The 13,697-nt window shown below is 43.0% G+C and overlaps 1 protein-coding gene across 1 annotated transcript in view; it reads right to left on the bottom strand.

The window, feature by feature from the left end:
• Positions 1-2,927: 2,927 nt before the first annotated feature.
• hs6st1a (heparan sulfate 6-O-sulfotransferase 1a) overlaps positions 2,928-13,697 on the bottom strand; it is a 61,515-nt gene continuing 50,745 nt past the window's right edge. The window contains exons 2-4 of the mRNA XM_008276939.1: positions 12,692-12,914; positions 10,757-11,005; positions 2,928-7,535 (exon numbers count right to left, since the gene is read on the bottom strand). Of these exons, the coding sequence (XP_008275161.1) occupies positions 7,221-7,535; positions 10,757-11,005; positions 12,692-12,914 (787 nt within the window). The 3' untranslated portion in view covers positions 2,928-7,220. The remainder of the gene's footprint in view (positions 7,536-10,756; positions 11,006-12,691; positions 12,915-13,697) is intronic.

A 13,697-nucleotide genomic window follows, 5' to 3' on the forward strand; every position in this document is an offset into this window, starting at 1 on the left:
TTTAGAGTAAGCCAAACCTGACCCTTTGGTTTAAAGAATTTGTTAGGTGGTAATGAAAAAGCAGAGCAGCTGAAATCCCTTTTATTTTGCAAGGGACACCTGGGAACATTTTGTAAATCTTTACCTTGAGTTTGTCTTATATCTGTTGGATAGACTGTCCCTTTGGGGCAGATTGGTAAAATGTTCCAGACTCCCTGTCTACCTGTTGTGCGGTCTCGATAAAAAGAAGATGAAAGGTACGGAGACAGTGTCCCAGGGTGCAGAGACATGGTCTTGCTTTTTCATTTACTCGCTCTGCAGCCTAAATTAAATTGGACAGCTGATCCTCCAGAGGGAGCAGTTCCAGGGTTTGATTTAACATTATATAAAAAGCAGCGACATTAATTATCCTGTTGGATTTGACCTTCACTTTGACGTGCACATGCCGACACCTCACACATGTAGATGCTCACACGCACACAGTCTGACAAAAATCAGCCTTATCCTTATGTGGACAGCCCAAAACGTCCTCGCCAGACGGTCCCCACAAGTGTGGCTGAGCCCGGCCTCGCTCACACACGCTGCCCACAGGGCCTGTTCATCTGTCAAGAAGGTGACATCTTCAGATGAATTATGGGAGATGGTTGTCATCTTCTCCGGGGTCACATACGAAATGGCGAACCCGGGCTGTGGGCTCCCTCTCCTCGCACTATCACACGTCAGCCATTTTAGAGGTTGAAAGCCTCGACGGGGGACCAAAACGACCTCAATTAAACCTCCATTAATATTAATACATTTTGTCGTTTCACGTGAGTTGCTGCTAATTAAATGTGTCCCTGACTGTATAATGGGGGTCAGCCGGGGTCTCTTACATGAAGCTAATTCACCACATTACAGCCACCAAACACCGGGCTGGTCCGAGCTCGCGCCTTAAATACAGCTGGAGAGGAGGGTAGTGTTGTTTACCTCGGTGTTTTAAACAGCTATGCACATTAATAAACACACATTTTAATTAGGACAAGTCACTGTTTTGTAACCTTTACGATTTTCATTTTTATGTTGGCTTGCGTGTGCATGTGTCACGTCACATGCATGAAAATATATCACTCCTCTAACAGCCCGAGTTTTCATGCGTGGCCCTGACCCAGGGTTTGCATCCTGCTCCATTTCCTCCAACATCATCATTTATCAGACTTTTTTATGTTGAGGTTAATAAGTTTGCAGCAGATCAGCTCTTTATGAGCTCCGGGCCCGCAGCTGCACTCACATACGCAAACATAATAAACACACATTTTAGGCCCTAATAGGATCGTGTGTTTCCTCAGATCGGACTCCCACTGGTGTAAGTCAGCAGAGCACTGCCTGGGAGGTTGGATTCTTATGTTCAGTCCTGTAATATCATGAGAAATTATTTGGTGTTGACCTGGGAGATTAACCAGAACCAGAGTGGAAGGTCAGATAACAGCCCCAGATGTCCAATCTAATCATATTTATTTTATTGCTGAAGGAAAACTGTGCACTCCCACACTGGCCTGCACTCTCTCACAGCCCTTTCGCATTTACTTTCTGACAAAACAGGGTATTGAAACTCTGCAAATTGTTTGTGTATGGAGAATTATCCGCATTGTATATTTGACGATGAAGGTCTAAGCCGTGCCACGGCTGGAAACGACTCAACTAGAGACAAAAGACCAAACTCCATCGTGACCAGTGACAACGCCAACAGGGCAGTCCTCCAGAACTACAATAGCCTGGCTCTGATGTATGCAAGGGAGGCACTCAATATGAACTTATCTGCAGAATTCCACGCTGAAAATAAGCAATAATAATGCCAGAGCTTCTTTGTTTGCATGAAACAAGCATGGGACCAGCAATGAGGAGCTGCAGCCAGTTTGACCTCCTAATAATGGACTGCAGCCAGAGTCCATACAATCACTCAGAGCTGGATTCCCACTGCAGCAACAGCGATTGAGCACTTTCTCTCAAACGCTCACATGCACATGCTCAGCCTCGACAAAAGCTGTCCAGCCCTCTGCAGTAGCTGAGCCATTATTGTTTGTTTAGTCCAGCTGCACTTGAAATGACAGCGACCCAGAGCTACGGGGAGGATTAAAGACTGCGTTCAGTCTAATACACCATTTACCAGCTGCCAGAGAGGCTGCACAGCTCTTCCTTTTCTCTCCCGCTTCACCCATTTCTCTGTTCATATGTTGGCCACAAAAAAACATCCTCTCTTTCCTCCTGTCGTACATAAAGACCCTCTGAGTCCTCATCTCCCTTACACTCTCGCTTTTGTTGCTCGCTTTGATCTCCCTCCAGCCAATTGCTTCGGCCCCGTTCCTGTCCAGGCAAATTATTTTTCCGCCCTGCCTGCGGAGGTCAGAGTTGAAGCTCGGTGGTGTGCTGATGAGACGGGGGTGAAGGCCTGTGCTCTGCTCCCTCTCGTTTGCATGCTCAGCCAAGGACAGGGAATGATATTTATACCGGCCCACAGTCGCCGTCCTCTCGCTCGCCAAAACGCCTACCTGCCACAGCGGGGGGAAGAAGCATATTTGTGTGCATATAAGTGTGCTAAGGCAGGCCCCGGGTGTCTGCAGATAGAATTAGGCTGTAGATCACGGTTGACAGGACTGAGGCTGTCATTAGGAGGGGAACAGGCTGCTTTATGGGGTCATGGTCCTGTGGTTAGTGTAGGCGAGTGGTAGAAATGTCCTCTAGTTACAGATTGGCCTGTGAATGGAAGTGTAGAAACCTGGAGGGCAAAGCTCCCACACAAGTTGTCAAAAAACCACCGAGTGTGTCTCAAATGAATATGTGGCTGGTTTTCATGTTCGGTGCTTCGGATGCGAAGTCAAAGGGGGAGATGTTTCTCCAAGAGAGCTCGCTTGATAATACAGTGACAGAGCGGGACACATCACAAATGATATGCAGTGACAACCACAACACAGTCAGGTCTGTAAAAATGAAATATTTTAATTGGTGGCTTGATGATTCATTTTTGCAATCATAAGAAACAAACCCAGAAAGATGCATACAGAAAGAGCCAGAGACAGACTGCACACCAATTCAAAAAACACGTCTCTATCACACTCTCTTTAACACATCTTTAAAAAAATAAAATAAAATAAAGAAAAAAAAAAGGATGATGGTAGCGACACCTGGGTTGCTTCATTGTCACAAAGGAAACGCTGTTAAGACATCAGATATACATAGTGATGAGACATGAAATACTTGAGAATAGCTTCAGAGCATCAGTTTCTGGAATCATTTCTGTGAAAGGGTTGAGTTTGTCTTTCACACACTGTTGAGGTTTTTTTTTTTTGGACTGCTTCAAGACTTGACGGTCACTCAAAACTGGAACACTGGAAATAAAAAACAGTCTCAACATAGAGAATCGGTTTCATATTCCTTCTTTAACTACTAATGCAGAGCCAGATATTGGTTTTGAGCCCAAAACACGGACTAATGCAAGTCTGACTCTGAAAAAGAAGTTGCGGGCAAAATGCCTGGAGCTGCAGCGTGTTTTCAAGTCTCCAGTTTCGAGAGCACAATGACGGGGAAGTTGATATGAAAAAAGGGGAGATCACTCTTTCCATATCCATTTCTCTGTCCCTATTGCATTACTTTGAAGGCTACACAAAAAAAAGAAGCATATTGACTCTGGATGTGTCCCAATGCCTTTCATCATCCCCCCCTTGTTCTTCCCTCCTTCCATTCATGAATCATCCCTGATTTAAAAGGAGCTGATCAAATAGACAGACACAGGACGACAGGAGGATTCGGGGTGATTAGCTGAAATTTAACAAGAAAATGGCGGGCAGCTAAATAGTCCCCTTCTTTGAGACTTTAAAAAAAAAGGACTATTAACACCAGGATGCATCATGTTGTTGTCTAAACACAAAGGCAGCAGGTTGACTGATGACACTGAACCTGGACTACATTCAGTTTCTTCTCACTTTTACATTCTCTTCTTCACCTGCTCATTGGTGTTCTCTTCTTATTGCTCTTCGCTTGTAGATTAGGGTTGGGGGGGGGTTTGATCGAACCGGAATCCAGTATCGATCCATTGAAATACCTCATCCAATTAAAATGAGTTTTTACAATTTGCAAGTAGCTTTTAAAAACAGCTAAAAGATCCGTCATCGCCTAAAATAGAACACTAAATATATCCGACAATGAGCAGATGTAGCTTACTTTTACACCTTTATTTCATAACCTCAAGCTTATTAATTTGATCGCCTTAAAATATTGATCGTGTGACTGAAAGATGAAATTAATGGGATGCGTTCGGCTAAGCAGGTAAGTCCACTTGTAGTTGTACGGTGGTGATTTCTTTTCTTTAAAAAAAACAATCGTCAAAATAAGGACAAATGCTAAAAGTTATATTTTAGCTGTTATGGACTTGGCAACAGTTGACTTAAATTGCCGCCATTATAGCCCCATCTGAGACCTTGTCACTCAGTACATCACTGTTTTTCCGGCAAAACTAGATTTCAGACACGGACAAAACAAAACCATCGAAATAAAAAGACATTTTTTAAAAAAATCTATAATTTATAACCATTTTTGTTAAAAGGGGTTGCATTTAGTCAAGCATAACAGACATTTCTGTTTATCAAAATTGTCAGAAATAACAGGAACACACAGATTTCTCTCAAATAAGGCAACACAGACTCATTGCCTGCACTGCATGAAGACTGATCATGCTTATTGTGGTGCACAGTCACTCCCCAGAGGCCCATTCTGAGCCAGCAGAAAGCCAGCTCTGTGATTTATAAAACAGTGTTCCCTACACAAACCTAAAGGAGAGAAATGTAAATGTTATTTGTTGATACGTTATTTTTGTAACGCCTCAATATTTTACTTTATATCAAATTGTTCAGCTGGGGCTAAAGCAGCGTTTAAATCAAATCTTTAGTCAGACTTCCTCTATTTCGCAACCGTATGATAAGTGAGCTGCCCAAGCTGCGCCAGTATCCAGCACAGTCTGGGGAAATACTTTGGTTTTGCCCCGTGCAAACAGCTGAGCCCTGTGGGATCAGGGAAACACCTTTAAAGATGTGGCCGGCTGCTGGATAAAAAAAATACAGTTTGGATTTCCTCCTAAGGTTTGAGTAGGGAGCAACACATGGCTGAAACACAGACTAATGTACAGAGTGTCAAGGTCAAGACTGAATAAAAACAAATGGAACCTGCCAACGTTACTCATAGGTTCTGCCGTTAATGGTGAAAACATGTCATAAAAGGTGGATTTTTTTTCAATGCAAATTACAATTTTTAGGTAACTTTAGTGACACAATCTTTAAACCGCTTCATGGGAAGGAGACAAGAAAAAGGGAGAAAGGAAAGGGGTTAAGGACACAACAGGACAGGGGGAGTATTATTGGCTTGCATCACTTTGCTGGTCACACTCTGTTGGAGGGACTTTGTTGCGCTGCCCTCCACCACCAAAAAAAAAAAAAAAATTAAAATAAAAAAATAAAATGGCAAGATAATTGGTCATGAAACCAGTCATTCACAAAACTCAGCAGACATCCTCTGTCAGTCAGGCACACTATTTACAAAGGCATACACATACGCCAATCAAAGGCATACTGTACATACTATTTACACACACACAGAAACACACTCACACACACACACACACACACACACAGACTCACGAGTAGTCAGAGAAATTACTGTAGTATAATGCAGACATAATATCTGGCAATAATTATGTTGACTATGATCCCAGTACATAGAGGCACTGCTACCTCGCCCTGTCCGTTCTTCAGGGTAAAACCGACTAAAATGTAGCTCAGACTAACGAACTACGGGTCACCAGCGGCGTGCGAGCCCTTACAGCGGGTGGGACGGAGGCTTGTTTGAGACTGCCGTTTTTACAACACAGTCAGGGAAAGAAAAAAAAAAAAAGAAAAAGAAAAGGAAAGGAAAAGACAAATCGAGAAACTGAAAATGCCACCCACTACATTAAGAGCCCACATTGCCATGGTGACCAGTAGTTCCACAGCTCCCATCTCAAGCATTTGTCTGCGTTAAGGCTTCCAAAGCGCTTGCCGCTCACGCACCACAGTTCCTGGCAACAACCTACAGCAGACTCACTCGTCTCCCTCCTCTCCCTGCCTTTGATTTCTTCGCACCTATGTGAGATTCGGCTCTGTAATTGGCTGTCATTCTCCGCAGGATTGAAATCCCAAAAAAAGGGAGAGAAAAGGAGAAATAATGAACTTGTTAAGCGACAGGAGCTTTGGGAACCTTTAACAGAAAAACAGGCCACTTTTCTCCCCCACGAAGCAAGGCTTCAGTAATGGCTATGGTCCATTGTACGTCAATCCAATCCATTAGCTTTGACTTAAAAAAACAAATAAAAATAAAGAAATAAAGGAATCACTTTTCTTTAGGCAGCAATATTGGTCTCAGTGTTATTACAATTCTGCTTTTAAAAAAGCATAAACACAAAAGGAAAATACAAATGAAATCATCCTAAAATGAGAATGAGACTGTCACTATCTCATGACCAAAGCGTGTTCATGGGTGAAATGGCTGATTTTTTTTTTTTTGTAAGCAGAAAGCTTTTATTACACAACTGTGTCCATCTTTTTCTCGCTTTCTTTCTTTGTAGTACAGTCTTTTAATGTACTCCCACCATGTTCTTTGTTCAGCCCAGCCATCAGCATACTTTCATAGCTTCCCCAGTTCCTTTGAAATCGGAGCATCCAGGAAGTAGACTGGTCCTTTTTTTTCCATGTTTTTTTTTTTTGTTTTTTTTGCGAGGATTAGTGGGAATTCACAGACTTGATTTCATTCTCTCATGCTCCATATCAGGCCACAGAGAACGAGAGGAATACAGGAGGCGCAGCGGAGGCGGGCGAGGTTGTTGAGATACTCTGTTGTCAGCAACTTTTAAAAATATCTCTCCTCTGCTCAGTCAGTAATGATGATGGGAGAGACAAAGAAACGCAGAGGGAGGGAAAGGGCAAGCAGGCGCTAATAACAACTGGGCAAACCTCAATAATGTGAGCTGATGCAATCGACCAAGCTCAGGTTTCCATAGCAACCTACTTGGACTCTGATTCTCGCAGCCCGACTCTCTGATAAAGTCTGTTTGTCAGTCATTTGGGTCTTTGAAGCAGGAGCCACTTTCTGTGAATGTAAGTGTGTGTGTGTGTGTGTGTGTGTGTGTGTGTGTATATGTGTTTCACATTACATATGCATGTCTGTTTGTTCTCATTCTGCTGCTACCAGCGGTTGATGATCTGGTTCATGTAGTCCTCAGTGGGGAGCCTGCTGCCCGCCTCCTCCGTTCTGCCTCCCTCCTCTCCCTCCTCCCGCTCCTCCCTCTCCCCCTCTCCGTCCTCCAGTGTCCCCACCAGGTTCTGCCAGCTGCGGGAGGGCCACAGGCTGACGCCCAGGCGGTTCTGCCGCATGTGGTTCTTGATGCGCTGCTGCCGCCTCTCCTGCTGCCTGGTGTACTGGTAGCGCTGCTGGAACAGGTCCTTGGCGTAGTCGTACAACTCCATGTCCAGCTCGTTCAGCTCCTCTATGCGCTGGACCTGTTGGAGGAGGGAGCACAAGGAACATTTAGGTTTTCTTAAGCTGAATCACAGCAAGAGATGAGTGGACAAGGAGAAAGGGAAAACAGGAACTAGAGAAGGAAGAATTAACACAAAGAGAAGACTATTGCCTTTTCAACTTTCAGGATGTACATCATTTTTGGGAATTCTTTCTATAATGTATCTAAAAAAACCCTGAAGATTAAGCAAGTTAAATCGACGATGGATTTCCAAATTTGCTTTATTCTTCCACAACAGCTTCTTGTCCTTACCCCATTTTGTCCCACTCTTATCGTTGACATTAAAGCCTACATTTTCTTATACCATTAATACGCATCAAAAATTGTGAAGTCCTTGTTCTGATATTGATTCCAGGGACATCCAGAGATCCTTGTGATTAATGACCAACCACCGACCAACCTTTTAAAAGTACTACCCCTTGAGGAGGGACATTTTTGGCATCCAGGACCAACAAGGAACCAAAAAGTTCTACGATCTAAAGAGCAAAAAGGACCTAAACTCAGGAAGCTAGACTAGCAAGCTATACATCATGACTGCCCCTTGACTGCTCGCCAAAGTGACGCCATTTATCAGAGCCAGGAACTGTAAAAACTGAACAAATCATCGGATGTTCACTTTTCCAACGATCTTTGATCTAGAACTCCAGCAACAGAATCACTTTAGTTTCTCTTTGTCTCATTCAAAAATTCTACAAAAAAGAAACTGTTTGCACGAGCCAGATTCTGTAAAAACAACAAAAACAAAAACAAATCGCGCTGTCTGAACACTGAAGTCCTTAGTGACTCAGCTGCTATGAACAGTCACATGACCAACATCCAGTGACTTTTCAGCTGAACTGCAGGCTGTGTTCATGTCAGAAGTAAAAGCCACCATGTCTGTCCATGTTTGGCTACACCTGTAGGCACATGGAAAAACACTGTACAAGCCAGATTTTCAAAAGTTTTGTGAAATCAACGAATTAAACTTGATTTGAATTGAAATGATTTATGGTCCTATGCCTTTTTTTATACTATACAACAGGCGTTTGAGAGTCTTCTGCTTCTAGTCAGGACTGTTCTGATTCTACAGAGGTGCATTAATTTATATTGCAGTGAAAAATGAGCCGACAGTGAGGAAAACAAAAAAACCTCCCAGAAACTGCTTGAGGTTCAGACGGTGTGAAGAAGTGTTCCCTCCCTCATGCTAACATTGACACCAGCAGTGTTTTGTGAATGAAGTGGCACATATAAGGTTTGGTTTGAGAATGATCAGAAATTCTCCAGAGTAGGAACTTGTTTAGCATTTGGAACTATTTCACAGGAACTCAATCAATATGCCGTTCTCCACTGCAGGAACTTGTGGGCTGCTTTAGGGTGGCCTGAACCTTTGTGCATGTTCCAACTGCAAAAGAAACCCACGTTGAACTTCTTTTAAGGCTGTTTTCTGCGAAGAAAAAAGGATCCATCAGAGGAAGGTACTTCTGAAAATCGACTAATTACACTGACTGGTTAAACTCGGAGGTGACAAAAACCAATGGGTTGAACTTTGAAGGACCACAAAGGCCATTTTCTGCCCATCAAGTAGCAATCATCTCCTCTCTCGCGTCACCATTATCTTCATAAAGGTCACTATATTAACCAGTGTAGCAAACCCTCCTTTTGTCTATTTACTTAAAACTGCAGGAACGTCCAGTAGCTACTATTTGTCGTCACACTTAAAGTTAACGTTGCGGTCGAAGCTGTTGGATCTCACAGCAGCGGCAATCGAAAGGCTGACTACGTTCATGCAGTGAAAAGCCGCCTATAGGTTCCTCAGCGTGGTGCAGTTAAAATTCTGCCAATAAGCTTCCGGTTCCAACTATTAATGTTCCAGCTGTGAAAACATCTTCGACACGGCATTTGAACAAATGCTTTATAGGGCCTTCTACAGAGAGAGGGAGCTGAAAAAAGAAAAAAGAAGAAGAAGAAGAGTGTGCTGGCAATGTGGAGACAACAGAAACGTGTTTGATGTTCGCTTGTGCAATGCAGCTGCCTTTATTGGCATCTATCTTCTGCTGAGTCTGAATTCAACATGGAGCGGGTGAAATGTGTTTAATTAAGAGAATCCCTTTGAAATCTGCGATGGAGCGCAGGATATCATTTGCGAGCAACGTGTGCTACAACAGAGGGAAGCGACATGCTGCACTGATGAAAATTAGAGATGTTTGATCAGCAGCATGGGGGGACACCGGCACAAAGCCAGGAAGACGGCGCTCAGCTCAAGTCGTCAACATAAAGACTTCATCTATCAGAGAACAGCCGTCAAACAATTTGGAAACTGGTTTCAATCAGAAATGACTCGCTGGGATCTCGGAGGGTACGAGTGGCTTTCAGGAGCTTTGCGGGGAAAAATCTAAGGTAAACGTTCTTCTCGAAACCTGTTGATGTAATTATATGACTTTCTTTATAAAACTAATTCTTCAAAATTACTCAAATTTCACACAGAACCTTCAGAAAGATTTGAATTAAACACTAATTTTAAAAAACTACTTTTATTACGAGACACAGACTTCCCACCTGTCATACTCCAAATCTTCACAAAGTGATGTTTCCTCTTTCTTGTGATAATAAACCATCGGTCTACCTTTCCACAGCGTCTGTCAGCTGTGCATATTTTATTTTCTCTCCACCAAAGAGAGTTTGATGTATAAACCACCAGTCTGCTGTGTACTGGAGGATATATTTCTTTTTTTTTTTTTTTGGCTAAGAATTGAGTTTAAGAACTCCCACACTGGACCAATCAAAGTGTGAAGAACATGTTTGAAGCTGCTGTTTTTTAAACAGGGAGAGTCATCCCAACTCATTTCACAGTAATATAAGACTGGAGTGTTTACTCTCTGTGTCTCCCTTTTTTTTTTTTTTCCATTCTCAGATAATATTTGTTTTATTTTCCTTTTTGACATGCAAGGATGGTCCTAAAAGGTTGGAAAAATCCTGGTTTCACCTTTGACATACAGGCTGCTGTGTGTTTTTAACCCAAGTTCTCAATATGTAAAGTCACTATAAATATCAAATAAATGTTCTGAAGGTAGAATTTCAGCTCAAAATGGAAATTGCCAAATTAAGTCTCAGTGAATCCACTTTGCGACAGTCCACCGCTGACTTTCTCATATGCCTCATCTACTCGATTATTTTCCGATTATTTGTACAAAAATCTCAGTCTACCACGTATAAATCACTGACCGTGGCGTTGTCCAGGTCCACGCCTGCAGCCCGGGTGCTGTTGTACTGCATGAAAGGCCTGATGAAGCGCAACCTGAAGGTTCGTTCAAAGAGGAACTGGGTTTTCCTCTGGTACTCCGTCAGACCGAAGAAGGCCATGTCTCGCAGGTTCTTCTTGGCTGACTCCAGGAGAAGCTGGGCTCTCTTCTTCTCTGGAACCGTGGACATGTTGTAGCAGCCGACCAGGCTCAGGTCCGCTAACATACGAACCTACACATGAGGGGACAAAAAGAGGGGAAGGAGGTTTCAATCATTCACATATGTCAAACAGAATCTGTCTTTGTGGCTGAATGGTGCTGAAGTGATTTCATGAATCCTCTAGAAAATGACAGAAAATTAATCAGCAGCTATTTGGACAACTGATTAGTCATAAACAGGACAGCAAGTCACAGTTGTTTTCATTATCGATTCATCTTCTAACCATTTTCTCTATGAATCAATTGACTTTTTAGTCAATGAGAGCTTAAAAAACTGTGAAAAAACCAGTCTTATTCCCAGTCTTCAGCAACTGGTTTTAAGTGACTAAATGTCTGATCATTAAGATTTAAGAAAAACACAACATTTGAAAAGCTGGAGTTCTGCTTCACCTTCCTTCAGGGTTTTTCATTTTTAAATGTTACTAATTAAGATTCGTTTATCATCTTTAATACAAGAGTGCAGCTCAGAGTGCTGTACATTAATAGCAATGAACACTGCAAAACAGTTAGTGGAAAGAAGTACGTTTTTAAGGTATTACTTTGAGTTTTAGGAAGTTATTATGAACATTTTGTTAATAATTCAAAGACTGAATGAAGAATCACTTCACCAAGAAAGAAGAACAAATTCAAACAGGCAAAAGATCGAAAATGAAAAACATCACAGGTGCAGCGTGAATCCTCGTGTCCTGCATTTTATGCATGAACTAGATTGTTTCACAACTTTAGTATCTCAGTATTGTTAGTGTCTTATTTCCTTTAAAGCTCTTGATCACAGACTAATGTTAAGTAGTTTCAATTCTGGTGAATTTGGTTCCAAAACGATCAATCGAGATCTCATCCCATTACAGCAAAGGAAGAGGGACTGCACACCGATTTGGATTCATAAGAGCGCGAACCTCAGCCTGCCGGGTTCATCAGGATGCCTCAAGTTTGTGTGTTAGTGCCACATTTATAAGTCATGGGACCCTGAGTAATAACACCCTCAGGCTGAGATGAGATAAGCTGGCCAACACGTTGAGGTGGGAGACTGAGATAGCATGAGAAAAGAAGGTGTGAATTTGAGGTGTTTATAGCCAGCAGGCAAACTCCCGACTGTGTACGAGCAAGTGTGTGTGTGTGTGTGTGTGTGTGTGTGTGTGTGTGTGTGTGTGAGACACAGAGAAAGAGCGCATTTCACACATGTGCAATTCCCCTTATACATGTACCTTCCTCTTTCTGGATGGAGGAAATCAAATGAAAAACAAATTCACATAGCTCCTTCAAATCCAACTGATGTGTTTTTCTGCAGATATGAATTCCTTGGATTGGTGTTTTCCGTAGGACTAGCTGACAATGTCTGACAATAATCTTTACGGTGAACAAAATAAAGCAGTCAGGCAGACAGGAGAGAAGTCAGGTCGGCCGCAGAGATGCAGGTTAGCCTGGCAGCAGTGATGGATGGCTGAAATCAGCTGCTCTTTAAAGGTGTGCAGTAAAAGAGCCTCTTTTCCACAAACGGCCAAAGGAAGCACAAAAGCAAAGGCGAATGGCTGAGGATTTGTGTGCACCGTCCTTCTCGGTGGCTGCACTGGCTTTAAGTCAAGGGACTGTGCAACAGCGTGCAACACCTCCTGAAGGTTACACTATACACTGTTTATTGTTTTGTTGATTCAACACTGCAGCTAGATTTCATCATATTCGGCTGTTTTTTTCCCCGTACCTGTCTGTTGTTAGCCAGGTTGTAGGGACAGTCCATGAACTGCTGCAGGGTGCAGCCCGACCAGTCGGACCCCTCGTAGCAGGAGGGCAGCTCCTCCGGCGTTGGGGTTCGTCCATCGCACATGTGCAGGGAGGTTTTCCACGTGGCTCCCCGCTGCACGTGCCTCCACTCGCTGAGGTAGCGAGACACAGGGTCCCTCAGCAGAGTAATGTAGTAGAACTTCCTGCACAGGGACACAAAAAAGTGTGGAGAAGAAAGAATTGTATTAAAATATGATTTCATTAACTGCACTGAAAATTGGAAGTAACGTGGGGTCAATCATTCAATAAGAAGGGTAAAATTTCCTAATGTAACACATTTAAGAGATCTGAGCTCATGTGGATGTGTTTTAAAAGTGCAAGGTGCAAATTTTAATGGTTTTTGTGTGTGTTTTAAATCAAGGATTTAGTGTAGATCAAGAAGTAAAGCACAGATGAGAAAAGTAGGCGCCAGCAAAACCACTGAATCGACATGTAAGTTCTCCAGTTGACCATGTGGTGGCAGTGTTTGCAATGGTTTAATGAAGCCGTTCATTCTGCATCCTCATAACTCAGGGCCAGAGACTGAGGTTGTCATACTTAGTACCATGTTATTTGCATTTACTAGAAGCAGCTTTGTGGTGCGCAGATGGAATCTAGGTAGCAGACTGGAAGTAAAACTGCAAATGAGCGGGAGGAAGACGAGGAGGAGGAGGAGGAGGAGGAGGTGGTGAGGGAGAGAAGAGTTGATTTGTAAGGCAGAGGATCAGGTCAGTGTTCGGGCCACACTGTGCAGGAAAAGAAATTGCTGGCACAAGCACATCTCACTCTGCAACACACATCTCCACGCTGCAAACATCCTTACGTCTCCGACACACACACACACACACACAACAAACATCCTTCCTCTTACTTCACACTTGCACCAAGTATTAGGTCTGCCTCCGAGATGACTCATCCCGCATCTGAGATTCGGATGGGACTGTTTT

Source organism: Stegastes partitus, unplaced genomic scaffold, assembly GCF_000690725.1.
Source record: "Stegastes partitus isolate 25-593 unplaced genomic scaffold, Stegastes_partitus-1.0.2 Scaffold83, whole genome shotgun sequence".
NCBI classification, from domain to species: Eukaryota; Metazoa; Chordata; class Actinopteri; family Pomacentridae; genus Stegastes; species Stegastes partitus.